Genomic DNA, 26,981 nt, shown 5'->3' with positions numbered 1-26,981 from the left:
GAACCAGGGGACGTTGCAGATCCTGGGGATGGTGTGGTTCAAGGCTCTCCACCACTTCCCTGCAATAAGGCCCCCCACCCTTGAAGGGCACCCCTGTCTCCTGCCCTAATGTAAATATTTTGCCCCCCTTCCTTGCGTATATAGTTGTAGGGTTCTGTTTTATGTTGATGTTACTAACTGCAAAGTTTTGTTCAACAGAATATATTTTATTTACCCCTCATCCCTGTGTGTTGTGTGCTCAGTGGTGGGGCAGGGGAGGGAATCTGGGGAGGTGGCAAAGGGGAGTGTGCAGGGGATCTGCTGGGGTGGCCGGGGCAGTGGTCAGTGGGCCCTCTGAGCAAAATGGACCTGTCCTGGTGGATCTGATTGGCCAGGGCCAGCACCCGTCTGTGGATAGCCTGGGCTGGACTCAGCTGCCCACCCCTGCATGAATGCCTCCCTCTTACTCTCCACAATACTGTGGAGGCTGCAGCAGGTGCCCACCGCCTGAGTGACATTCAGGAGGCCCACCTCCAAGTGTGCCAGGAGACAGTGCCGCTGGCCCTTCAAACGCCCAAAGGTGCGCTCCACCACATTTTGGGCCTGGTTTAGATGGACACTAAAGCACTCCTGGCTGGGGTTGGAGTGGCCCACGTAAAGCCATCTGAGCAGGGCTGGAGGGGATAGGCAGCATCCGCCACCATGCACAGGGGCACTGTGGTGTCCCTGAGTGGGACCTCCCTCTGGGGGATGTAGGTCCCAGCCTCCATGCAGTGGCAGGGACACCCACGCATCATGGATGCAGCCAGGCCAGCCCATGTAAATGTTCTGGAACCGGCCCCTGTTGTCCACCATGATCTGGGGCACCACAGAGTGCTACCCCTTCCTGTTTATATATTGTCCCCTGCTGTGTTCTGGGGTGTGGACTGAGTTATGGGTCCTGTTGAGGGTCCCGAAACAGTTCATGAACCCAAGTGCTGCAAAGCCAATGGTGGCCATGTCCAGGTCCCCCACACAGATCACCCTTTGCAGGAGCATGGCATTCAATGCTCAAATCACCTGCATGAGATGGAGGATGTATGCACCCTTGAGGGTGTGTGGGGAATGCCAGGCCTCCCTCACCCCTCCGGGAAACCCCCGCCCCCCCAGACCCTCCATACTCTCCCTTGCCCCCTAGGCCCACAGGCCCTCCAGCCCTCTCCAGCTCCCAGCCCCCAATGGGCCCCCTTTCCTGGTATACCACTCCCCCGGTGGGTGTGTGGCCCAAGCTTCCTTACCTCCAAGATAACAGTCCTGACTGTGGCCTTGCCCATGCCAAACTGGTGGCCCATGGAGCAGTAGCTGTCTGGCGTGGCCAGTTTCCAGAGAGCTATTGCAAACCGCTTCTCAACGGGGAGGGCGTGTCACATGCGGATGTCCTGATGCCACAACACAGGGACTAGTCACTGGCAGAGCTCCAGGAAGGTCTGCTGCCACAGCCAGAAATGCCGGAGCCACCTGTTGTTGTCCTATTCCCCCCATGACCAGGTGCTGTCACCACTCGGAGCTAGTGGGGTAGCTCCAGAGTGGGTGGAGAACTCGGGGGGCACCAGAGGAATTGCAGGTCCAGGGGGTCCACAGCCATGCCGGGGGGCAGCCCCCAACAGGAGGTGAAGGGTGGCTGCTGCTGCTGAGTAGAGAAGGGCGACCACACTGCTGGCGACAGCTAGAAGCAGCTCCAGCTGCTGCTGCTGCTGCTCCATGTTTTACCCTGTGAGCATTGTCATCTGCTGGGCTCATGGCAGCTCTGTGGGCCTTATGCTGTGTAGGGCAAGGGTGTTGGGAAGGGGCCCTTTAATGGGATGACCAGCTGCAGCCCCAGAAGAGCTTGTCCGCCACGATCCCATCTGCGGCCTTTCCTGGCCCTTTCCTTCGAAGGGGTGCTTGAGACAGTGCAGAATATGCTCTCTTTCGAAAGAGCAGGTAGCCCTTTTGAAAGGGCGGATCAGAAGCACCAGCCTCTGCTTGTGAGTCGACACTGTATTTCGAAAGGGCATCTTTCAACTCATCATTTTCAAAAGGGGGCCTTTCGAAATCACGCTCTAGTGTAGACACAGCTAATATGATCTAATTTATATGCATCTTCAATGAACTTTGTAGTTTCTTTGCTTTCTGCTTTGTTTTTTGTTTCTACGATATCCTTTTCTTTATACTTAATGATTAATGCTGATTTTATAAAGCATAAAGCTAACTTGAAATTTAATCTTAAGGCACATATTAAGTTGATTAAATCTGGCTTTATGGTCCTGAAAACATCTTCCTTACATGAATTCCCAACTTTTTTCTCTCTCATTCTAAGGCCTGGCTACACATAAAAATTAGGCCAACCTGGCTACTTTGCTCAGCGGTGAGAAAAATTAAAGGCTTTCTGTCCACCTACATGCTGCCTTGCAAGAGGATGGATGAACTACAGCAATAGAAAAACCCCTACTGTCACTGGAGCAAGTGTCTGTGCTCCAGTGCTACAGCAGTGGTGCCATAACTATGTCACTATAGCAGTATTTCTCAAACTATGATTGGCAGGCCCCACTGATCAACACCTCCCCTGTTCTCTTAGGAAGGCTCCCTACCTGCCCTCCTTCTGCATGGCTCCTGGAACAAGCCATAAGGTCCCTGATGTCCCTGTCCAAGTTCTAGGTCTACAGCTCCCATTAGCTGAAAACTGCAACCAACAGGAAGTGCAAGGGTGGCACCTGCTGGTGTGAGGACAGCACATGAAGCCTCCTGGTTGCACCTCCACCTACAGGCCATAGGGACGTGGCAGCCACAATGAGCACTGCCAGGGCCCTGAACCCTGATCCTCCTTTTTCATAACAACTCCTTTCCCCAGGCCTGGGCCCCCTCCTGCAACCAAATTCCTCATCCCAAGCCCCAACTCTGAGCCCATGCTCCTAGCCAGAGCCCTCACTCCCCTCCCACATCTCAATCCACGCTCCAAGTCTGGTTGCAAGTGGGTGAGAGTGGGGCAGAGCAAGCGACAGATGTGTTGGGGGTGGAGCAAGCAGGGTGTGGGGTCTTGGAGAAGGGGCGAGGCCGGGTGTCCCTGAAACAATATGAATCAAAATGGGGGTCCTCAAGTTGCTGAAGTCTGAGAAGTGCAGCACTACAACATCTGTAGCGTAGATATAGTCTAACTCCTCCTTTCCTGGAAAAAGTTAAAGGAGGGAAGTCAGATTTAGCATGTCCTGACAAATAAATCAATTTCAGCAAGCAGGCCACCGCATTTTCTGGTAGAAGTCAGTAATGGTGCATTTTTCGGTTTGCATTATTTGATGTTGATGCAAAACATACAGTAACAGCAACAAATTTTTAATTTGGTAATGCTGCCAAAGAAATCTGATGCAGTGTTTTGGTAGGAAATCCCTGTTAAGCAATTTTGAAGTCTTCCCATGCAATTCTTTTCTTTTTAAACCAGTAAGGTTTGTATCTGTGTTACTAATTAATTTTCTGATTAAGACACCTTTCCTCCCTGTCTTTAACTCCCTTTCCAAAGATGATGTGATTTTTCTCCTATCAGGGTGAGCTGAAGGACCTTACCCTCTGCTGCAGCATAGAAGACATGACTGAACCTCTTTTTCTGGGCATTTCTGGCCAAGTCAAGGGTCTGCATGTCACATTTGCAATACCTTGTGACGGTAAAGTTACCAGGTAAATGAAGGTGTTATAAGATAATCACCCAAATTTATTTGCTGGTCTTTAACATCTATACACTGTAATAGTCCATCAATTGTCTGATCCAGTACCTGTGCTTTTTCTGTTCCTAGTGAAAAAATTAGACCTCTTAGTGCCAGGTGAGAAAATGGAGTCCTGTACCTGTCATACCTCACATGCTAATGTAGCTCTGAAATGTTTAATTTGTATAATGTAATTCTCAGATATGGGTATTAGAGGGTTGAGTTCTGTACCATACAGTTTAAGCTCAGATATCCTGGGCTTTTTAGACATTTTCCTGCCACATTGCCAAATTTGATATATGACAAATGAAACTCTCCTTGCTAATTTCAAAACCAGTATCTAGCTGGTATTTTTACTTTTGTCCTTGTGATACCTGACACAGGCTACGTCTACACGTGCAGCCAACATCGAAATAGCTTATTTCGATGTTGCGACATCGAAATAGTCTATTTCGATGAATAACGTCTACACGTCCTCCAGGGCCAGCAACGTCAATGTTCAGCTTCGACGTTGCTCAGCCCAACATTGAAATAGGCGCAGCGAGGGAACGTCTACACGTCAAAGTAGCACACATCGAAATAGGGATGCCAGGCACAGCTGTAGACAGGGTCACAGGGCGGACTCAACAGCAAGCCGCTCCCTTAAAGGGCCCCTCCCAGACACAGTTGCACTAAACAACACAAGATACACAGAGCTGACAACTGGTTGCAGACCCTGTGCCTGCAGCATAGATCCCCAGCTGCCGCAGAAGCAGCCAGAAGCCCTGGGCTAAGGGCTGCTGCCCACGGTGACCATAGAGCCCTGCAGGGGCTGGAGAGAGAGCATCTCTCAACCCCCCAGCTGATGGCCGCCATGGAGGACCCAGCAATTTCGACGTTGCGGGACGCGGATCGTCTACACAGTCCCTACTTCGACGTTGAACGTCGAAGTAGGGCACTATTCCTATCTCCTCATGAGGTTAGCGACTTCGACGTCTCACCGCCTAATGTCGAAGTTGGTGCTGCTACTTCGAAGTAGCGTGCACGTGTAGACGCAGCTACAATTACTATGTTTCAGAGTGTACTTCAAGCCCATGTTGTTGGAAGGGAAGGTGTTTCAGAAGAGTGAGAAATAGCTTTAATTTGGCAGATCAGCATAATCACTGCACCTGAAAAAAATTCCAACTGCAATATAGTTAAGGCAAATCAATACAGACAAATGCTGGTGATATAAACCTGAGGCTAGCTGGTGCTTTTAACAAGAGACATCAAAACAGCCGTAGGCTGGAAATCTCAACTCTGCCTAAACTGTTTTTACACTATGAAAGAAGAAGAGTGCTAGCTTAATATCTGAAGTCGCTTTTATCTTTAGTGATGAGAGGCAAATGCTACAAAGTCCTCAAGATCTTCTCTTGGACTTTGGATCTGAAGTTGCATTGAAGAGCATAGTAACACGTCAGCTAGTACTTACCAACCATACTGGAATTGACGCTCCATTCTCACTAGAAGCTGAATATTTCAGTAGCTGTCCAGTTGTCTCAGAGAAACAAGGAAACAGTCTGTAAGTTGTGCATTTCTTGATAATGAATCAGCTACCCGGCCTGATATTTTTTTCACATTGCTGTGTAAATCTAAACTAATTCCATTGGACTGGAGGTATAGTAGTGTGAAGGGACAATCCCCTATTGCTATCCTGCAGCATTAATCCAATACAGATTGAACTGCCAGTAGTACTTCCTGCAATACTGGGTGTTTTTTAAGTTGACTTTGCTTTGCTTATAAGAAGTGCTGAATCCTCAGACTGCGCGCTATGGTTGCAGGCCATCAGCTTTTACAAGAAACTTAAAGGCCAGAGTCTCAGTTCATGTAAGGGATATTATACTATTGACATGAATGGAACTATGCTGATTTACACTAGCTGAGGATGTGGCTTGCACAATCCTGAACTTGCTCCTTGACCCTTCACTGGTTTCACACCTAAAGGAGCTATTTTAAAAATTCATTTAGCAGGCGGTTCTAGGAAGAATGTCTTTGAGCAGCATACACCATTATGATTGAGTCTTTTCCTTTTACAAGTGCTACTATCAGCCTGGCAAAAAGGACAGCACAAGTCAGAAGATGTGCGGACAAGAGAGTCCAATCAGGTATGAGAAAAACTAGTTTTGTTGGGCAGAAAGATGTGGTCTCACAACTGGCACACTCAGCAACAGCATTTATGGGAACAGGGCTGAATGGCAGTGTATATCCCTTATATGTATACTCGCATTTGTGCCTCTAGGACAGGACTGGAACTTACTGGTGGACTTCGTGTGGCTTACCCACAGCATTCAGTGTTTATTCTGTGGATAAAGGTGTCAGGCTGTCAATCTGCTCCTTTATACAACCTCTAACATGTAAAAATTTTGACTAAATTCTGAGCTGATTTCCATCCTCTTCAGACTCATTGATTTCAGCAGGGTTGGGTGGACCCAGGCAGGATTTGGTCCTTTGAAATTTATTATTTATATTGGAGTAAATCCCAGGGGTCCTAATCAGAAAGATCACAGATCTCTTGTGCCAAGTGTTATACCAATACAAAGGGTCAGACTCTGATACCTTTATGTAGACAAGCACCTGACTTCACAAGTAGCCATTGAGACAGCTTATGAAGTAAGGTGCTATGAGTGAGTAGGGATATCAGAATCTAGCCTGTGGCAAATAGAACATAATGTAAAAGATGCAATAGAATGTCCACTCTTATGGGAGTTTTGCATCCCTGCACAGAATTCATGTTCTGTGCGTATTTTCCACAGAAAATAAATTCTGCAGGAAAGTTGCTGCAGTTATGCCTGGACTCAGTTATGCCTCAGTTATGCCTGGACTATGCTAGAACAGAGCGGCCACTATGGGCCCTCCCCAGCTCTGCTAGAGGAAACTGTGTAATGGTGGATTTTATTTATTGCATTTTCATAACAGATAAAGCTTTAAAATTTGGTGGGAATTAGTTACATAAAATACAGTAGTTAATTTACTTCAAGATACACCAATGAAAACACAGATACACAAGAGACACTGATGTACAGAGCCCTCTGTGATGAAGTGGGGGATACCTGTGTGTGTGTGAGTGGCTCACAGAGGGTGTGGGGCTCCTGCTGAGGGTAACCTTGACGACCAGGTAACACCTTTGTACTGCAGACAAAGGAGGAGGTGGAGCCTGAGGGGTTTGAATTGGAACTGGGAGTTGGAAGCAGTGAGTCTGGGCTGAGGGAGAGCGAGACAAAGGAGGGGGCCAGGCCCCAGCTCTGGGGGCCCCTCGGGGCCTCCTCTCCTCAACATGGATGGAACTGGCTGTCTCTGCCTGCTGTACTAACTCCTCTGTACGATGCTGTGTCCTGTCGGCTAATAAACCCGCTGTTCTCCTGCTAAGTGAGAGACTCTCCTGCCTGCGGACGGGGTGCAGAGCTTGGGGGACCCCAGAACCCCATCACACTGGTGTCAGAAGTGGGATGTTCTGCACCCCGAGGATGGAGCATCCAGCAGTAAGTGACTGGGGCCCCGGAAGAAGTGGGGCCTGCGAGACCCAGGTGTGCTGAAGGGCAGTGAGGTGCAGTTCCCCAAGGCGGAGGGGCCTGCAGCCGAACCCAAGCAACTGCGGTCGTGGTCCTCGAGAGGGGGTGTCACACCCGAGGAGGGGTTACTCCTGGGAATCTGTTGGAGTCGGTCCCAGAAGGTGGAGGGGCCGAGAGCCCAACCCCCAGGAACAAGTGACCCCTGAGGAGGCTGACGCTGAATGAGTCCTTCCCAAGACAGGGTGCTCATGGTCCCTGAGAGCGGGTGTCACACTGAAGAAGGGGTTCCGCTGGGAGTCTGTTGGAGTCGGTCCCAGAGGGCAGAGGGGCCTATGGCCTAACCCCGGGCAGCTTGTGACCCGCAAGAAGCCTGGCACACTGAAGGGATTCTTCCAGGAAGCGTGGGGTGCAGAGGGCATCAGCCTGAGAGCCTGCAACCACGCTGAGCAACTCCGCTGTGAAGTGGCAGCACCTGGAAACCGAATCGAGATTAAAGAAGCTGGACAAGGCAGCGTGGATGTGCAGTGGCGGAGCTCAGGGCTGGGGAGAATCCTGCAGAGGTGAGCCCGGATCGGGGCAGGGAACCCTGGACTGCATGGAGTTCTGAACCAAGTGGCCTGCCACAGCTCAAGGAGGGAAGGAGCGATTCCAACCCATCATCTACTAGTGGCCAAGACAGACCTGTGAAAAGTTTTCCAGGCCTGGGCCGAGGAAGGTGCCTGTGTGTCTGTGCAGGAAAGCAGCTGATCCACTGGGAATGGCAAGTTGTCTGTGAGAGAAGCTGCTTCACCTTCTGTGTGTGTGTGGAGACCAGCCGGGGGGCTGGGACAAAGGAGAGAGTGTCTCCCATTGTCTGTCTGTGTTGAACAGCAGCAGCAGCAGCCTGGGGAGAGAGCAGAGCCTGCATTTGGAAAAGGTGCCAATGAGGAAACTAGCCCATTGTCTGAGGAAGATTCCCCCAGCCTGGGGTGGCTGGAGAAGGATCCACCAGAAAAGAGCATTCCAGGTGTGTCTCTGAATCCAGCCATGGGGGCTGGAGCAGAGGGAATGGCTCTGGGATGGGCAGTGGTATCCCTGCTAAGGACACTGGTCCTTGGTGCAAGTAAAGTGAAAACTATCAGGGAATGTGAGCAGCCCTGCGAGAACCAAATAAAACAGCTGCACAGTCAGTCTCTGTAGGATGCAGAAGAGCGCCAGCAATTCCCCATCTCCAGATGGTGGAAACACTTATATTCTTATACTGGACTCCACTTCTGATTCCATGGGGAGGCAGTAGTTGGAGGTGGAAGGACAAAGGAGCTGTGGGCCTGGTGGGCCAGTAAGGGATAAACAGGGATTCCTTCATGTGGATTCTGCGTCTGGGACTCACAAAACAACTCTCAGAAAGCAGTTTGGTTTGCAGATTTCCAGACTGGTGGGGGGAGCCGTCTCCCTGAGATCATCAATGGCCCAGCTCTTGTTAGAAGAGAGGGCACAGCCAGAGAGATCAAATTTCCACCCCAGGGGGCAAGAGAGAAGATTAGAACTTGATGGTGCTAAGAAAGGCCTCAGCCATTTATCCCCAAAATACCAGATTCTCAAGGAGGTTACACAAAGGTTGTGGTCTACTGAAGAGCAACGTAAATGTGCAGTTGCAATGGGTTTGTTCTGTAACTCACGCTGACTGCTGTAACCAAGGGGTGCTGCTACCAAAAGCTGTAGAATTGTACCATGTACTGAATGTTTGGAAAGAGCCATTTGACATGATGACATTGATGTAGAAGCATGAGTTGTACGTTAAAGGAGTCTGTAACTCTGAAATGTCACCATTGTTCCCTGTAACTAGTCTTGCAACCTCTGACATAAGAAGGAACATTCCAAACCTATTGTGTGGCATGGAAGGGGAAACTGAGGCACACAGCCATTGTGGTGGTCTGGCTAAATGCCAAGGATGGAAGCATTTGTACCTTCCGTTACTGGACTGTAACTGAATTCCAGACATTGGCTGGAGCAGCTGTATGGACTGGTGGTCAGATGGGGCAGGACCCAGACCACAAAAGACCTGTTTGATCTGTTGGTGCTGCAGCGAGACCAACCAACCCAAGGGAACTAAAGGAACTTGCCCGGCTGCATCACATGAAAAGGGCCAAGACCAAGCTCCTGACTTGGAGCCTCCCCCAGCAGGACTATGATGTGGAGGTGGTGCACATCGAGGGAAGAACAGAGGGTACAGCCAATGCCCTGTCACAAGGGGAGAGCCCCGAACTTCCCCAGGTCACCAGTTGAGTGACCCCGCTCAGTTCGGTCTGGAAGGGGGGAGAGATGTGATGAAGTGGGGGATACCTGTGTGTGTGTGAGTGGCTCACAGAGGGTGTGGGGCTCCTGCTGAGGGTAACCTTGACGACCAGGTAACACCTTTGTACTGCAGACAAAGGAGGAGGTGGAGCCTGAGGGGTTTGAATTGGAACTGGGAGTTGGAAGCAGTGAGTCTGGGCTGAGGGAGAGCGAGACAAAGGAGGGGGCCAGGCCCCAGCTCTGGGGGCCCCTCGGGGCCTCCTCTCCTCAACATGGATGGAACTGGCTGTCTCTGCCTGCTGTACTAACTCCTCTGTACGATGCTGTGTCCTGTCGGCTAATAAACCCGCTGTTCTCCTGCTAAGTGAGAGACTCTCCTGCCTGCGGACGGGGTGCAGAGCTTGGGGGACCCCAGAACCCCATCACACCCTCACCTCCAGTTACTGTACAGCACAGGTTCCATTGCCTAGAAGCTGTCCAGTCCACCTGAGATCAGAACTTAAGTTTTTGGGGGGAATTGTATATGTCACACTATAGCTGTATCTATATATAAAAGAGAAATATGGACAGATGGCTAATGACAATTGTTGTTAAAAAGAACGTACAAAGTATCGGGGATGAGAAGGGTAGAGATACAGAAGCATGTGGTAGATCTTTAAAGGGTACACAACAATAAATGTTTGTGAACCTCTTTTCTAGAGGCTGGATTCTCAATGTGTGTAAACACATATAGCTCCATAAAACCAGTGGAACTTCCCTGATTAATACCAGCTAATAATCTGGCTGTGTATTTTGTTTGAAAGGCAAACCTTATTCCATTTCCTAGAAATCTTATCAAGTGCTCTTTTGCTCTGTTCTTTCAGCATTTGCGGTAGCGTTGCTGTCTCATGGGAGAGGCGCGGCTTTCCGTGCTGAACCTTCCTCGGGAACTCTGAAAGCCTTCCAGCAGCTAATTATAGAAATAACAGCTTATAACAACATGTGGGGAGAGTACCATGATGATCTCATCTGTAAGGTAGGTGAGGTTTTTTTGTTCTGATCATCCAATGTGCATGGTAGGCTTGGGCCAATTGTCTTTCCCTGCGTTCCTTTTTGCTAAAACACATTCTTCTGCTTGTTAAGATTTCAAGAAATATTCAAAGTAGCTTTTCCTAGACCATTGCTTCTAACAATTGTCCTCTCCTGTTAAAGCATATGGATCTGGGTTTGGCCACATACTGAAGGCCTTGTTTTTTCACAGGGCTTCTAAAAGAGTTTCACAACATAGTTAGATTTTTGCAAAATGAGCAACAGTTCTACACAATCTACAAAATCCAGTTGTAACATTCACTGATGTAACATTCACAGGCTGTGGCCACACTTGGCCAAAACTTCGAAATGGTCATATTCAATTCAGCACCTCATTAGTAATCTTCAAAATGATGATTTGCATGGCCATTTCGAAGTTTTGGCCACATGTGGCCACAGCCCCAGTGTGTTGTGTTCTTGTGCCTCCTGGGCTGTGTCTACACAGGCACAAATCTTCAAAATAGCCGTATTTCGAAGATTACTAATGAGGCGCTGAATTGAATATTCAGGGCCTCATTAGCATTAGGACGCTTCCGGCCGCAGTGCTTCGAAAATGCCGCTTTCGAAAGCGCGCAGGTCAGCACGGCTACATGGGGGTCCTTTTCGAAAGGACCCTGCTCCTTTCGAAATCCCCTTATTCCGATCAATGATCAGGGTAAGGAGATTTCAAAATGTGTGGGGTCCTTTCGAAAAGGAGCCCGTGTAGCTGCACCGAGCCGCGCGCTTTCGAAAGTGGCACTTTCGAAGCACCGCGGCCGGAAGCATCCTAATGCTAATGAGGGGCTGAATATTTAATTCAGCACTTCATTAGTAATCTTCGAAATATGGCTATTTCGAAGATTTGTGCCCGTGTTGACACAGCCCTGGAGGGCTAACTTAGAAAGACATCAAACAGAATGCCTAAATTAGGTACAGAACTTTCCTGCTGACAGAGTCCTTATTACATCAGTTGTTTCACTGATTTCTTTAAAAGAGAGAGTTAAAAAAAATTGAAAATCCTTTTGGCTGAAAGGCTACAATATAATTTGGTAACCCACATTCTAAGGTAGCATTAATTCTAATTTGCAAGATGCCTCGCTTTTTCTCAGGTGGGAGACTTACAATCTACATTAATTCCTATGCAAATGACTGTGAAAGGTTGCCCAATCTTCTTGCAGATGACAGGACCTCAGACTGAACATCAAACAAAGATACCAATAATCAGGTACAACTTCAAAACACCATTTGTAAGGATGATGGAAATGTTAATTGACATTTGCACCTTTGTTCAGTAAGAAGGCAAGCAGTGTTCAATGGTGTATTTGTCAAACTACTCTATGTGCTTTATTTTGTTTAGATAGTCAAACAATACACTAAGGCCTTATCTGGTGGAGATAAGTTTAACATGCAGTTATGTTTGGTTTTTTTGCATGATTGTAGAATCCTGTTTCCATTTGCAATGTCTCTGAAATCCTTTATCAACCATGCTATCAACCATTCTTCCCCAGTGTTTTCTCAGGCTTTACCACTGATTGAATTTCAAACACTCCGGGCTCAACTGATCCAGGGCAACCAGGGACAGAGCTCACTGGCATGCCAGTACCAGTGGTTGATATGGTCCCGTCCCTCTTTTCTCACAGTGCATTGCAGACTGAGGACGTGGCCTCTGCCACTCTACCGTGACATTTCGATTGACTTGTGAATCTGCCATGTTTCATGAGCATCACATTCGCTCACAATACACGAGTGTGAGGCAGGGGTGAGAGTTGGTTACATTTCTTACAGGTACAGGCTTATCACAACCTTCTTCCCCTTGGGGTGGGGCTCAGGGCAGGGGGTGGGGTTGTGTTACAACAGTATCTGTAAGAGATGTAAGCATGGGGCGAAGTGCAGGGAGCACAGGGCAGAGGGGTGGGAGCAGTGCAGAAAGCTGGGGACATGAGTTGGGGTGCAGGAGTCAGGCCAGGGAGCTGAGTGGGGTAGGGAGCTAGGGGTGCAGAAGTCAGAGCTGGGGGTACCAGGGGAAGGGGCTGGAGGTGCTGGAGTCAGGCAAGAGATTGGGAAAGGGGGTTGTTCAGGAGGCAGGGCAGGGAACTGGGTGCTGCAGCAGACTGGCAGTGCAGGAGTTAGGGCAAGGGATTGGGAGGGACAGTGGGCTGAGGCCCTGGGGCCAGGTTCTTACCTGGCTGGTGTTTGCTGCTGTGCCACAGAGGAGCTGTGGGTGAGCTGTGCTGGGGCAGTGCTGCAGGGAAACCAGCAACAGTGTAAGAGACAGCCTGGCTGCTGCTCCCTTCCCCTGGTTTCTTCCCAGGGGCCACTGACGACAGCTCATACCAGGCTGCTCATGCCAACAGCACATGTGCTGCCTGGCATCCATTGAGGGGCAGCAAGACAAGCAGGAAAGCATTGGATGGTGCCACAAGCTAGTCACAGGTGTGTTCTTGAATTACTTTCACCACATTTTTTCTAATGCAGACGAAGCTTTGCTACTGTTTCTGCTCCGAGTTCAAACAGGATCCGTGTCCCCTTGTTTCAGCATAAGGTGGGGAGAGGCAGATGTAGCCTAGGGCCTATCTTGACAGGGACCACTGCTTTCAATGCTTTGCATTGCAAAATGGTAGCTGTGAGTGCTAGGGCCTAGGCACAGCATCTCTTCCAGCAGTCCTCCCACCCCACCCCTGCTCAGGACGTCAGGGAGCTTCCCCCAGGGCAAACCCTTCCCTGCCTTTTCTTGTCCTGCAGTGAGGCCATGAGTAGGGCACAGGAAAGCTAGGGCACTCTCTGGCTTGATGAGCCAACGGTGAGCCAGGAACAGTGTCTGTGGTGTCTGTAACTAGCTGCCACAGTCCCAGCAGGATGCATGCTGTCCAGAACTGACACTAAGGGGTGCTAACTGTGGCCTGCTGGCCTGGGGCCATGCAATGCAGGGGAAGGTAGGCAGACAGAGCCATTCACACTGCAGGAGCAGGGGTGAGTGGAGGGCTGGATACTGTGCTGGGAGCCTCCCCACTGGGTTTTGAGGGCTGCGGGAGATAGGGCTGGGCTACAGGCACAGTAAGTGGGCAACGTAGTTGGGCCAATGGCAGGGTTAGTGTTTGCTAATGTTGGAGCTGTCTCCAAAGTGTCCCCAGGAATCAGACAACTGGGCCTATGAGGGGTGGATGAGTCCCCGCAACATGGTGAGACTGACTGTGAAAGTACCGCAACCTGCACCACCACTGGCTCTCAGCTGGTGCAACACACCGGGATATAGTGCCTTACTTTCACCTCTGGTCTGAGGCCGCTACTTGGTCAGAATAGGAAGGGAGCAGATAACGGATGGTCAGCTGATGTACAAAATATCTTTGTTTCCTAAACTGACCGTGGATTATCTGGCTTCCAATATGACAAACTGCCAACAATTAATTCTTTGAGCTGATCTGTTTCCACTTTATTAATGGCTCAGGAGTGGACTTAACAATCACACAATGTAACATGAAGTCATTCCTCCTTTCCAGGTTTGGTACTCATGTCTCTGGTGGGGATACCATCTCCCGATGCATCAGACTCAACAACCCCACTCCCTGTGGTAAGGCTGGTTTCATATTCTACAAGGTACACTACTTCACACTGGAGTCCGTACAGTAATGAAAGCACAGCAGTTCACACGCCTTAAGCTTTCTAATGTAGGATGTTTTTTAGGGCAATAAAGGAATTGGAGGATAGAATCACAGCTAACATAGAGCAATGGCCAGTGCTGCTGGGTTTGTAGCTGTACGAAAACATTCATCATTGTAGAGTTACACATCAGACTAATCCATAGGCATAGCATCAGAACAGGCAGATTGGAGCCAGAGATGGAGTACAATTAGCAGTGCATCGTGTGTTTGACTGAATTGTCTTCACTTGGATCCTTCTCTGAAATACCCCATCAATCACCTGATAAAATTAACAGGCAGCAGCTTTAAATCAAACTAAGCGATCACTTCACACAGTCACCCTGGGGAACTTGTCGCTAGGGATTGGTGAGGAGATCAAAACTATAATTAGATTTTTTAAAATATGAGATAAATAGAGCTATTTTTGTATCAGTAATCCTGTGATGTTCAGAAGCTGGAACTGAACAAAAGTAGATGGATCATTTAATAATTGCTGTGTTCTGTTCATTCTCTCTGCAGCATCTGGCACCAGCCACTGTCAGAAGACACAATATGGGGCTAGGTCCTATATGGACATTTTTATGTATTTACTTAAGTAAAACTTTGACTATAGCTAATGCTAATACAGTTCTAGGTTGGGCTGTACCTTGGACCTGTCCAGACCGTGTCTAGTGCAAGACCAGTGACAGAAAAACATAGGTTTAAGAAGTGTTTTTCTTCTAGAAAAGGTGATGCGGGAACTTCAGCCCCAAACCACCAACCCCCCACCCACTCCCAGGCTTAACCCCCTCCCTGCAGTCCCAAAATGCCCTCCACAGCCCAAACCCCTGCCCCCTGGCCGCCGCCCCCAGGCTTGATCCCTCCGCAGCCCTAAGCTGCCTCCAGGCTTAACTTCATTCATTCATTCGTGCCATGCTGATTAGCATAGGCAATCATGGCCCTCTCCACACCTGTCTGTTACAAGTATTCTGGAGCATCTCCACAGTACTGTGGCAATGCAACCATGAAGTGATGCTATCCAATATCTTCTCATGTTGTCTACCTCGTCCTCGCTTTCCATTACACTTTGCTGTAGTCACTAAATTTTTCAAGTGCAGACTTTCTAATTATATGGCCTGTAACTTTTGCCTGCCTTGTTCTTATCCTATTTAACAGTGTTCTTTTGCTGTTTGCTTCATTTAAGACAGACTAATTCGTCCTTTTGGTCATCCATGAGATGGACAACATCCTTCTTAAAAACCACATTTCTGTGGCTTCGACATACTTCTCAGCTGGTTTACTGATAGTCCATGATTCGCATCCATACATGAGGACTGGTTCTACATAAAATCACACCAGTCTTTTCCTAATCTTCAATGATAAAGATCTGTTTGTGAGAATGCGTCTCATTTTCTGAAATGCTGCTTTGGCTTGAGTGATTGTGCATTTCACGTCAGTTAAACATCTTCCATTGGATGTGATATAGGATCCTAAGTACTTGAATTTAGTCACTTGAGGAAGAACTGTTCCATTTGCTAGTATCTCACATGTTGGCAGTACCGTCGTCGTCGTAATGACCATTACTTCCTTCTTCAAGATGTTCAGCTTGAGTCCCTTCATCTCGCTTTCTTTACTGACAACGTTAACCAGTTCCTGAAGATCTTTTTCACTTTCTGCTATTAAAACAGTATCATCAATGGCTCATATCCATCTGTCTGATCTGACTTGTTTTTTCCTCTTTCGATACCTACTATTGATAATGGGCCATTTCCACCTTGCTGAATAGACCTTGTCAGCTCTGGCCCTCCCTTTTTCTGAGACCCCATTCTTTAAATACCCCTCTGAAACCACCCCCCCACTCATGCATCTGATGAAGTGGGTCTTTGCCCACGAAAGCTTATGGTCCAAAATATCTGTTAGTCTATAAGGTGCCACAAGACTTCTTGTTGTTCTCATACCTCCGGTTGTTGATGTTGCATCCTCCAATGTTTAAGCCTGGCAGACCTTCTATTTTGCACATTATTCTTTTGCTATACAAGTTGAAGAGATCAGGTGAGAGAACACAACCTTGTCTCACTCCTCATTTTATCTTCACATATCTACTAAGGTTTTTTCCGACCCTGATGGCTGCTGTTTGTTCCCAGTAGATGTTTTTAATTATTCTCAAATCCTTTCCATCTATATCCAGTTCTTCAACAGTTTCATCATTTCTTTATGTTTTACTCTGTCGAACCCATTCTCATAGTCAATGAAGCACAATATATGTGCTCTTGAACTTCCAGTGCTCTTTCGATTAATGACCTTAAAATGTAGATTGTGTTTCCAATACCTCTGTCTTTCAGAAATGCACATTGTTCATCAGAGATCTCAGACTGTATTTGATTTCAAATCCGGTTCTGCCGGAAAAAAAAAGAAAAAAGCCCTGGCTTTAAGTCACATTTATGCTTTTCTGAGTCTTAAGGGATCACCTGATTGGTGCCCAGAATACAAAAGAGCAGGTTTAGGACACATTTGGCATCAGTGTATCCAAATATCATTAGCTACCCAGCCTATTTTTTCTCAAGGACCAAAAAAGCTACATCATTGGCTTGACTAAGATTGTTTTGTTTTGTGTTCCTTTTTCATTCAGACATTCGTATGGACTGGGAAACTTACAATCAAGAAAAAGATGATGAGAAGCTGGTGGACCTCTTGGTGTTTTATGGACCTCCTTTTCCTATTAAGGACATAGATGAGAATGAGATTGAATCAAATACTATCACCTCAGAGACTCCAATCATGTTAAACTGGGATAAAATTCCTAGCAGCCCAGACACCATTTCTCCTGGTACTCTTGTGATGGATGATGTAAGATCATGACAGTCTGGTTTTTAAACCACACTATCAAAAAGCTACCAATGTTCAGAATTATTTGGTGCCATAATAAGGCCAACTACACAATGCTAAAAACTATTATGAGCCACATCAGCTGGGAGAAAGATTTTAATCAGAAAAATTTAGAATTATTAGGAATAATTCAAGAACAGTTTACTAGATGCTCAACCCCCCCCCCATCCCACAGTTGAGGAAGATGAGTATGCCTGTTTAAAATAAAACAACATGGTTTAGAGAGGAAGTTGAAAGAGCTGTAAAAAATAAAAAGCAATATAACAAATGGAAGAAAGGGGACACTGGTAGTCATGAACATAAATCAGAAGTTGTGAACTGTAGAAAAGTATTGCTAGTATTCTTATTCTAGATGGAAATAGTAGAATTATCAGGAACAATTCAGAAGAGTTTCTGGTCTGGTTTTGGGAGAAAAAACTATGATCAGTGGGTGATACCACTCTTTCCATTTCACTTTATCTCTGAGGGATGGGGAAGCAGAAGTTACTAAAGTCCAACATTTTAAAGTCTGTATATCCAGACAGTTTGCCACCAAGAGGTTTGAAGGAGCTAGCTAATGAATTCACTGGATCATTCATGTTGACTTTCAAAAAATCTTGGACCACCAGGGAAGTTCCAGAAGATTGAAAGGAAGATAATAAATCAATTTCTTAAAAAGGGTAAATGTGATGACCTTGCTCATTACAGGTTTCAGCCTGACATTGATCCTGGGAAGATAGGAAGCAGCCAATATGGAATTTGATTAATAAAATATAATGGAGGGTAATGTAATTATGGAGAATAGATGCTGTAAAACTAACTTGATTTTTATGACATTGGAAATCCGATAAAGAACATAAGAACAGCCATACTGGGTCAGCCAAAGGTCCATCCAGCCCAGTAGCCTGTCTGCCGACAGTGGCCAGTGCCAGGTGCCCCAGAAGAGTGAACCAAAGATAATGATCAAGCAATTTGTTTCCTGCCATCCATCTCCAGCCTCTGACAATCAGAGGCCAGGGACACCATTCCTACCCTTGGCTAATAGCCTTTTATGGACCTAACCTCCATGAATTTATCTAGCTCTTTCTTAAATTCTGTTATAGTCCTAGCCTTCACAGTCTCCTAGAGGTGCTAGTGTTGGCATAGTAGACTTGTCAAAGGCATTTGACTTGGTCCCACAACATTTTGTTTAAAATACTCGTACAATATAAAATGACTGTGGCACATATTAAATGGATTAAAAGCTGGCCAGCTGTAAGTATCAAAATGTAACTGTAATAAAGAAATTGTCACTGACAATATTTCTAATAGAGTCCCACAGGAATCAATAGTTGGCTCTACACCATTTAATATTTTTATCAATGATTTGGAAGAAGACAAAATCACTGATGTTTCAGATGACCCAAAAATTGGGGATGGGATGATAAATATTGATCAGGATGAGTCTCTGATTCAGAGCAAACCAGACAGTTTGGCAAACTAGGTGCATGCAAACTGCATTTTCCTCTAGCCAGCTGTTAATGTATACATTTAGTAACAAAGATTTCAGGTCAGTGGTTCTCAACCAGGGATGCACATATCTGTGGATATGTGCAAAAGTCTTCCAGGGTACATCAACTCCTCTAAATATTTGCCTAGTTTTACAATAAGGTGCATAGAAAGCATTAGTACAATCAGTGCAAAGTAAAATTTCATGCAATGACTTGCTTTACTGTCTATATAGTATACATGGAAATGAAAGTACACTGTATTCCAATTGATATATTTTATAATTATATGATAAAAATAAGAACATGATCAATTTTTCAGTCATCGTGCGCTGACACTTTTTTATTTTTATGGCTGATTTTGTAAGCAAGTATTTTTGAGTTAAGTGAAACTTTGAGTCAGGCAAAAGCAGTCAGACTTATGAAATGGGTACAGTAATCTGCAAAGGCTGCTGTAGGTCATATTTACAGGATGAAGGACTCTCACCTGGGAAGCAGGGTCTCTGAAAAGATTTGTGGGTCATTGTGGATAATCAGGTATCAGGTGAATATGAGCTCCTAGTGAGACACCTAGGGCAAACGATGAACAAAAACCTGGGCTGCATAAATGGGAATCTCAAGTAGGAGTAGAGAGATTATTTTACCTCTGTATTTGACATTGAGGCAAGTACTGCTAGACTGCTATATCCTATTCTAGTGCCCTCAAGAAGGATGTTGATAAATTGGAGAGGGTTTAAAGAGGAGCCACAAGGATGGTTAAAGGATTAGAAACCATTCCTTCTCAGGATTGAACTCCTTGAATCTATCTGTTTAGCTTAATAAAGAGGTTATGGTGTGACTTGATTAGTTTGTAAGAACCTAATCAGAGGAAAAATATTAAATAAGGGACTCTCCAACCTAGCAGAGAAAGAGATAACACAAGCTAATAGCAGGAAGATGAAGCTAGAAATGAGTAATTTTTAATTGTAAGTGTAATCAAACATTGCAACAATTTATCATGAGTTATGGTGAATCCTGCATTGTTGGCCACTTTTAAATCAAGACTAGGTGTTTTTCTAAATGATCTGCTCTAGGAATTATTTTGTGGAAATGCTGTGGCCTGTGTTACACAGGAGTTCAGACTAGATTATAATAATGATTCCTTCTGGCCTTAGAATCCATGCATCAGAGGCAAACCAACACTATTTTTTGGCATGTTAGGAGGTAAAGTTGTTTTGAAAACATTAATCTAGGAAGCCAGATGAGCAAGCTACTCCAAAGGCGGGACCCTGAACTTCCACTGCTTTCAGTGCCCCCAGGAGTCCCAGTGTTTATTGGGAGAAACCTGAGTTTATGCTTCAAAATGGTATGAGCTAATTTTGCCTTGTTTTGTTCTGAAAATGCCAGTTCTGCCTTCCCATAGTCATGTGCTGTATGTGTAACACTCCTTTATCCTTTCATACCTGTAGGAGTTAGATGTAGACATCAAGGAAGAAGAAGGAAGGACTGATTCTGAAGTCTGGAGACCAGCAAACAGTCAAAAGAAAATAATCTCTGCACTTATACGAGCTCATGAAGGGGTTCCCTCTGACTACCCCTACTGTATAACTCCTAGACAAATAGTAAGTTGTGGCTCTTGTGTCCTTATAAATAACAAGCAGTCCTGTGGCACCTTAGAGATGAACAAATGTATTAAATCATGAGTTTTCATGGGTAAAATCCACTTCAGATGACTAACTGTATGGGGCTGAGGAGAGGAGTCATCAAGGGACGGCTTTTCACTGGTGCAGAGCAAGAATGAGAGCATTGGCAAAACAAGATCTTAAAGGAGGCCTGGAGAGATACTCTTCTCATGCAGGCATTAGGAATTCAACAGGATAACAGTGGTCTCAAGCTGAGGTCCCAAGGTTCAAGAGGATCAGCTGCCAAGCTCCAAAGCAGGTCTTTCACCCCATGAGGAATAGGCAAATGTAACTGGCTGAGATTAAATGCAGGCTTTTTGACCTCTGGCACTAGCTGTACACGGTGCACTAGAAACAAAGTTATGAGTACAAGGGTCTGTCTTCACTACACAGAAGATTAACATTGTTGGTGTTGCGTATCTTGTTCGACTTTCCCCTTTAGTGTAGACCTGGCCTATGAGTCCATACAGCAAAAATTTGAACATTAATGAACTTTTTTTAAAAAGTTCACATCTTAACTCTTGGATTAGGGAGTTTGGGACGCAGGTGGTATTCTCCTCAATCCTGCCTGTCAGTGGTAGGGGCCCAGGCAGAAACAGGTGCATGCTAGAGGTGAATGCGTGGCTTCGAAGATGGTGTCACCAGGAAGGCTTTGGCTTTCTCAACCACTGGATGCTATTCCAGGAAGGACTGCTAGGCAGAGATGATGTTCACCTTTTGAGGAGGGGAAAGACTGTATTTGGACACAGACTGGCTAACCTAGTGAGGAGGGCTTTATACTAGGTTCGATGGGGGCAGGGGAGCAAAGCCCACAGGTAAGTGGAGAACATGGAAACCTGGGAGATGGGTCAGAAATGGGAGGCAGCACGGGCAACAATGTCACAGTAAAAAGAGGGTCAGGACAAAACAGGGAGGCAAGATCAAATCAATATCTTGGATGCCTATATACAAATGCAAGAAGTATGGGTAATAAGCAGGAAGAACTGGAAGTGCTAATAAATAAATACAATTATGACATCGTTGGCATCACGGAAACTTGGTGGGATAATACACGATTGGAATGTTGGTATTGAAGGGTACAGCCTGCTTAGGAAGGATAGACAGGGAAGAAAGTGGGGAGGTGTTGTCTTATATATTAAAAATGTACACACTTGGACTGAGGTGGAGATGGATGTAGGAGATGGACGTGTTGAGAGTCTCTGGGTTAGACTAAGAGGGGTAAAAAACAAGGGGATGTCCTGCTACGAGTCTACTACAGGCCACCAACCCTGGTGGAAGAGGTGGATGAAGCTTTTTTTAAACAACTAACAAAGTCATGCAAGGCCCCGGATTTGGTGATGATCGGGGACTTCAACTATCCAGATATATGTTGGGAAACTAATACAGCGGGGTACAGACTATCCAGTAAGTTCTTGGATTGTATTGGAGACAATTTTTTATTCCAGAAGGTTGAAAAAGCTACCAGAGGGGGAAGGTGTTCTAGATTTGATTTTAACAAATATGGAGGAATTGGTAGAGAACTAGAAAGTGGAAGGCAGCTTGGGTGAAAGTGATCATGAAATCATAGAGTTCACAATTCTAAGGAAGGGTAGAAGGGAAAACAGCAAAATAGAGATAATGGATTTCAGGAGGGCAGATTTTGGTCAACTCAGAGAGCTGGTAGGTAAGGTCCCATGAGAAGCAAAACTAAGGGGAAAAACAGCTGAGGAGAGTTGGCAGTTTTTCAAAGGGGCATTATTAAGGGCCCAAAAGCAAGCTATCCCACTGCGTAGGAAAGATAGATAACATGGCAAAAGACCGCCTTGGCTTAACCAGGAGATCTTGCATGATCTCAAAATAAAAAAGGAATCATATAAAAAATGGAAACAAGGACAAATTACAAAGGATGAATATAGGCAAACAACACAAGAATGCAGGACCAAGATTAGAAGGGCTAAGGCACAAAATAAGCTCAAACTAGCTACAGGCATAAAGGGAAACAGGAAGGCTTTTTATAAATCAATTACAAACAAGAGGAAGACCAGGGACAGGGTAGGGCCATTGCTCAGTGAGGAGGGAGAAACAGTAACAGGGAACTTGGAAATGGCAGAGATGCTTAATGACTTCTTTGTTTCGGTCTTCACTGAGAAGTCTGATGAAGGAATGCCCAACATAGTGAATGCTAGTGGGAAAGGGGTAGGGTTAGAAGTTGAAATAAAAAAAGAACAAGTTAAAAATCACTTAGGAAAATTAGATGTCCGCAAGTCACCAGGGCTTGATGAAATGCATCCTAGAATACTCAAGGAGCTGATGGAGGAGGTATTTGAGCCTTTAGCTATCATCTTTGGAAAATCATGGGAGACAGGAGAGATTCCAGAAGACTGGAAAAGGGCAAATATAGTGCCCATCTATAAAAAGGGGAATAAGAATAACCCAGGAAACTACAGGCCAGGCAGCTTAACTTCAGTGCCAGGAAAGATAATGGAGCAGGTAATTAAAGAAATTATCTGCAAGCACTTGGAAGGTGATAAGGAACAGCCAGCATGGATTTGTAAAGAACAAATCATGTCAAACTAATCTGATAGCTTTCTTTGATAGGATAACGAGCCTTGTGGATAGGGGAGAAGCGGTAGGTGTGGTATACCTAGACTTTGGTAAAGCATTTGATACAGTCTCGCATGATACTCTTATCAAAAAAACTAGGCAAATACAATTTAGATGAGGCTACTATAAGGTGGGTGCATAACTGGCTGCATAACCATACCCAGGGAGTAGTTCTTAATGGTTATCAATCCTGCTGGAAAAGTATAAAAAGTGGGATTCCGCAGGGGTCTGTGTTAGGACCGGTTCTGTTCAATGTCTTCATCAATGATTTAGATATTGGCATAGAAAGTACACATTAAGTTTGCAGATGATACCAACCTGGGAAGGGTTGCAGCTGCTTTGGAGGATAGGGTCATAATTCAAAATGATCTGGATAAATTGGAGAAATGGTCTGAGGTAAACAGGATGAAGTTTAATAAGGACAAATGCGAAGTGCTCCACTTGGGAAGGAACAATCAGTTTCACACATACAGAATGGGGAGAGACTGTCTAGGAATGACTACAGCAGAAAGGGATCTAGGTGTTATAGTGGACCACAAGCTAAATATGAGTCAACAGTGTGATGCTGTTGCAAAAAAAGCAAACGTGATTCTGGGATGCATTAACAGGTGTGTTGTGAACAAGACACAAGAAGTCATTCTTCCGCTCTACTCTGCGCTGTTTAGGCCTCAGCTGGAATATTGTGTCCAGTTCTGGGCACCGCAGTTCAAGAAAGATGTGGAGAAATTACAGAGGGTCCAGAAAAGAGCAACAAGAATGATTAAAGGTCTAGAGAATGTGACCTATGAAGAAAGGCTGAACGAATTGTGATTGTTTAGTTTGGAAAAGAGAAGATTGAAGGGTGAGATGATAGCGGTTTTCAGGTATCTAAAAGGATTTCATAAGAAGGAGGGAGAAAACTTTGTTCTCTTTGGCCTCTGAGGATAAAACAAGAGGCAATGGGCTTAAACTATGGCAAGGGAGGTTTAGGTTGGACATTAGGAAAAAGTTCCTAACTGTCAGGGTGGTCAAATAGTGGAATAAATTGCCAAGGGAGGTTGTGGAATCTCCATCGCTGGAGATATTTAAAAACAGGTTAGATAGTTGTCTGTCAGGGATGGTTTAGACAGTACTTGGTCCTGCCATTGGGGCAGGGGGCTGGACTCGATGGCCTCTCGAGGTCCCTTCCAGTCCTAGTATTCTATGATTCTATGATTAAGCTAGCCACAGATCAGTTTTCAGTTCCCAAGTGGAAGGAGCTTCTTTTCCAGAAGGTTCACGTGCAAGGTTAGACTTAACAAAGAAAAAATTAAGTGTCATTTGTAGATTTGTGGAACTCAAGTTTAATTAGAATGTTAACTAAGTTCTTAGGAAATTGTCAGTTTCCTAAATCCTGTTTAGTAATTTTAGTAAAAGCCTCTGCATAGTCACCTTTATTTCCAAATGAAAGTGGCTAAAGTTAAGTATACACACATAGATTTCATGGAAATTGTTACCTTGGTTTTAATTCGTATTTTGGTTTTTTTTGTGCGTGTGTGGGCATAGAGCAGCCCAAATTAAGATTTAGCTATACTTTAACTGCAAAGCTCAATGAAACCTTTGCTGTAGATTTGTTAAAATCTTCCATAATACAAACCCACTGATTTGCTTTAGCTAAATAATGTCTGTATAATATTTTGGTTTCAGGTTGTTCCTGCAGGTGGCAGTGGCTTCATCCATATTTCCTTCACTCCACTCATGTTACCTGATCTCGTTAACAAAATTGAATGTGAGGGGTATGCACTGGGTTTCATGAGTCTAGACAGCAAGGTAAATGTACTGTCACAGCTCAACATTTAGCTATGCAGTATTGTCACTTCAGTTCATGTCTTTCTGATCCAAAATGTTGTTTAGTAACAGTGAAGCCGTTTTATTATTCATGCTTTGCAACCTGGGAGGCAGGCAGTAAACTGTAATGTCTGCAATCGTTGGGCTAATAATTTAATGCACAGCTAATTCATACTGAAACCTGTTGTTTTTGTTACTGAGTACTCCCTTCCCTCAACTCTGAAAGTCCATTTGTTTCATCCACCACTTGTGTCATCTTTTAGACTGTAAGCACTGAGTGGTATGCCTGTACAATAGCCTAGCCCAACAGAGTCCCATCTGTTCCAGGCCATACCAGAACATGGTTTTAATATTTACTAAGTGAATGGGGAATCAGGACTTAAGGCTCCTAATCCTATTCCCAGCTCTACCCCTCACTCACTGTGTGAATTTGGACAAGTCACCTGTCTTCTATGAGACACTTCATAGTAAAATGGAAAATACAACCTACAGGCTGCTGCAAAGCTTAAATCGTGTTTATAAAGTACTTTGAGATCCTCAAATGTTAAGCACAAAATGTTAACAACTAGGATGATATATTTGGCAATTTTATAAACTTGTAGGAAACAAGAGTTGCCTCTATATGTTTTCACCTAATACAGGGGTCAGCAACCTGCAGCTCTGGAGCCTCATGCAGCTCTTAAAGGAGTCATTTGCAGCTCTGGACGCTGACGCTGCTGACTTCTCTACAGCTCCCTGCCCCGCTGCTGCTGAAACAATAGAACTAAATGCAGTTGGTGTAATGACCGAGAGGACGGCGGGAGGGATCCGGGCATTAAACCAGCTGAATTTAGTTGTATTATTTCAGCAGAGGCAGGGCAGGGACCCACAGAGGAGTCAGCAGCGGCAGCATCCGGAGCCACAATGACTCCATTCAGGCCCTGGGAGACAGTGATCTGGCCCTGGAGAGGGGGACTAGAGGGGGCCATTCTACTTCCTCCCTTTCCCACCCACTTGCATTTTCCACATTGGCCAGCTCCAATCAACTCTCTCTCTCCCTCCGCCCAGTGCAAGTCAGCGGATCTGGGGGCTGAGAGGGGCAGGGAAGGCGGAACAGGCATGGGGAGATGGAAGGAGAATTGGCCCCTCTCCCTGCCTCTGCTCCAGGCAACAAGCACCTCCAAGGCAAGGCCCAGGCACAGAGCTCACCTCAGGTGGGCTTGCCGCTCTGCTGGCAGCACATGGGGCAGGGAGGAGGCAGGGCACGTTGCGGCCACCTGACGGATGAGCAGGGAGCCGGCACAGGGTTTTGCCCAAAGCAGCTGCTGTGTCTGCTCGCCTCTGCTCCTGGGAGCGTGGGAACTTGGGCTCCCATAAACCAGCTGGAGCATCAGTTTCTGGGATGCCAATTGGGGCCAGCATTTCAGCTCTGGCAAAGAGCAGGTGTGACATTGACCACCACCTGCAGGGAACTTATTGCCAGTTCCTCCTCAGCATGGAAGGTTGATCCGACCATTGCTCCTTCCTGCTTAAGAGCCTATCCCTCTGCACAGTATGTTCCTTGTCTCATTTGCTCTCCAATCCAGGGGTGAAAGTAACTTTACATTTCCAACTGGTACAAATCATTGTGTGTGCGCCATTCTTAAAATAGGGGTTACAAAAAGTACGGTTTGATGTTGTTTGTTAAGAACTGTCTTGTATTCACATGCACTGAAGCTCTAGAAGCATTGATTTTTGTAACTGAATTTGAAAAAATGACTCTTCTTGCTATTTTGGTTTGAGACCCCATCCTAATCTAAGAAGAATTTTTGTCTGTATTCAAAATACAAATATTGTTCAGATTCTGCTTGTTTCAGAATTTTTACAGAGGTAACATAATTTACTCCAAATAGACCAAACAGTGCCAAAGCTCATCTATGGCTGATGGCTTTGGAAAACACCCACAAGTTAGTGCTTCATACTTGACACACTTGTTTGATTTTTGTGTATTCTTCCTTTCTCTGTCAGCTTGCACAAGGGATATCTGGCAAGGTGACTCGTTCACATGGCCATGGAGTGTCACCTTTGAGAGTGGACTTGCAAGCTTTCGTAAAGCCTGCTCTGTAAGTGTAACAGCACTGACTGCTCACAAACTTACAGTAAACTAAATGCAATCAGAGCCTAAGAAAAGGGTTCTAACAGGCTCTGATTCCCTACATTCAGGTTGACCGTAGAAATGGATCATGATGGAGGAATGGTATTTCATTCCATGGCAAGTGATCTCATACCAGATCAACCCTCTTCTGGAGTGAGTATCTACACATTACTGTATTTCTACTGTTCAGCTATTCAGCCAATTCATAGTAACACTCACAGTACCTGTAAAATAATGTTGTCACTGACCATGTCCTGGGAATGCATTGTTAAAAGTTTACACATAATAGGAGTATTATTCAATTATTCA

General features: G+C 45.7%; 1 protein-coding gene across 1 annotated transcript in view; it reads left to right on the top strand.

Moving 5' to 3' along the window:
- The window catches only part of DLEC1 (DLEC1 cilia and flagella associated protein), a 109,608-nt gene that overhangs the window by 62,573 nt on the left and 20,054 nt on the right, over positions 1-26,981 (top strand). Inside the window, exons 23-33 of the mRNA XM_074985163.1 lie at positions 3,536-3,666; positions 5,044-5,232; positions 5,748-5,815; positions 10,357-10,508; positions 11,650-11,765; positions 14,038-14,108; positions 16,787-17,004; positions 19,958-20,110; positions 24,419-24,541; positions 26,546-26,640; positions 26,741-26,825. Coding sequence (XP_074841264.1) covers positions 3,536-3,666; positions 5,044-5,232; positions 5,748-5,815; positions 10,357-10,508; positions 11,650-11,765; positions 14,038-14,108; positions 16,787-17,004; positions 19,958-20,110; positions 24,419-24,541; positions 26,546-26,640; positions 26,741-26,825 — 1,401 coding nt within the window. The remainder of the gene's footprint in view (positions 1-3,535; positions 3,667-5,043; positions 5,233-5,747; positions 5,816-10,356; positions 10,509-11,649; positions 11,766-14,037; positions 14,109-16,786; positions 17,005-19,957; positions 20,111-24,418; positions 24,542-26,545; positions 26,641-26,740; positions 26,826-26,981) is intronic.

This window comes from Carettochelys insculpta, chromosome 2 (genome assembly GCF_033958435.1).
Source record: "Carettochelys insculpta isolate YL-2023 chromosome 2, ASM3395843v1, whole genome shotgun sequence".
NCBI lineage: Eukaryota > Metazoa > Chordata > Testudines > Carettochelyidae > Carettochelys > Carettochelys insculpta.
Note: the sequence above shows the minus strand (reverse complement) of the source record. Positions and strands in the feature narration are given on the sequence as shown.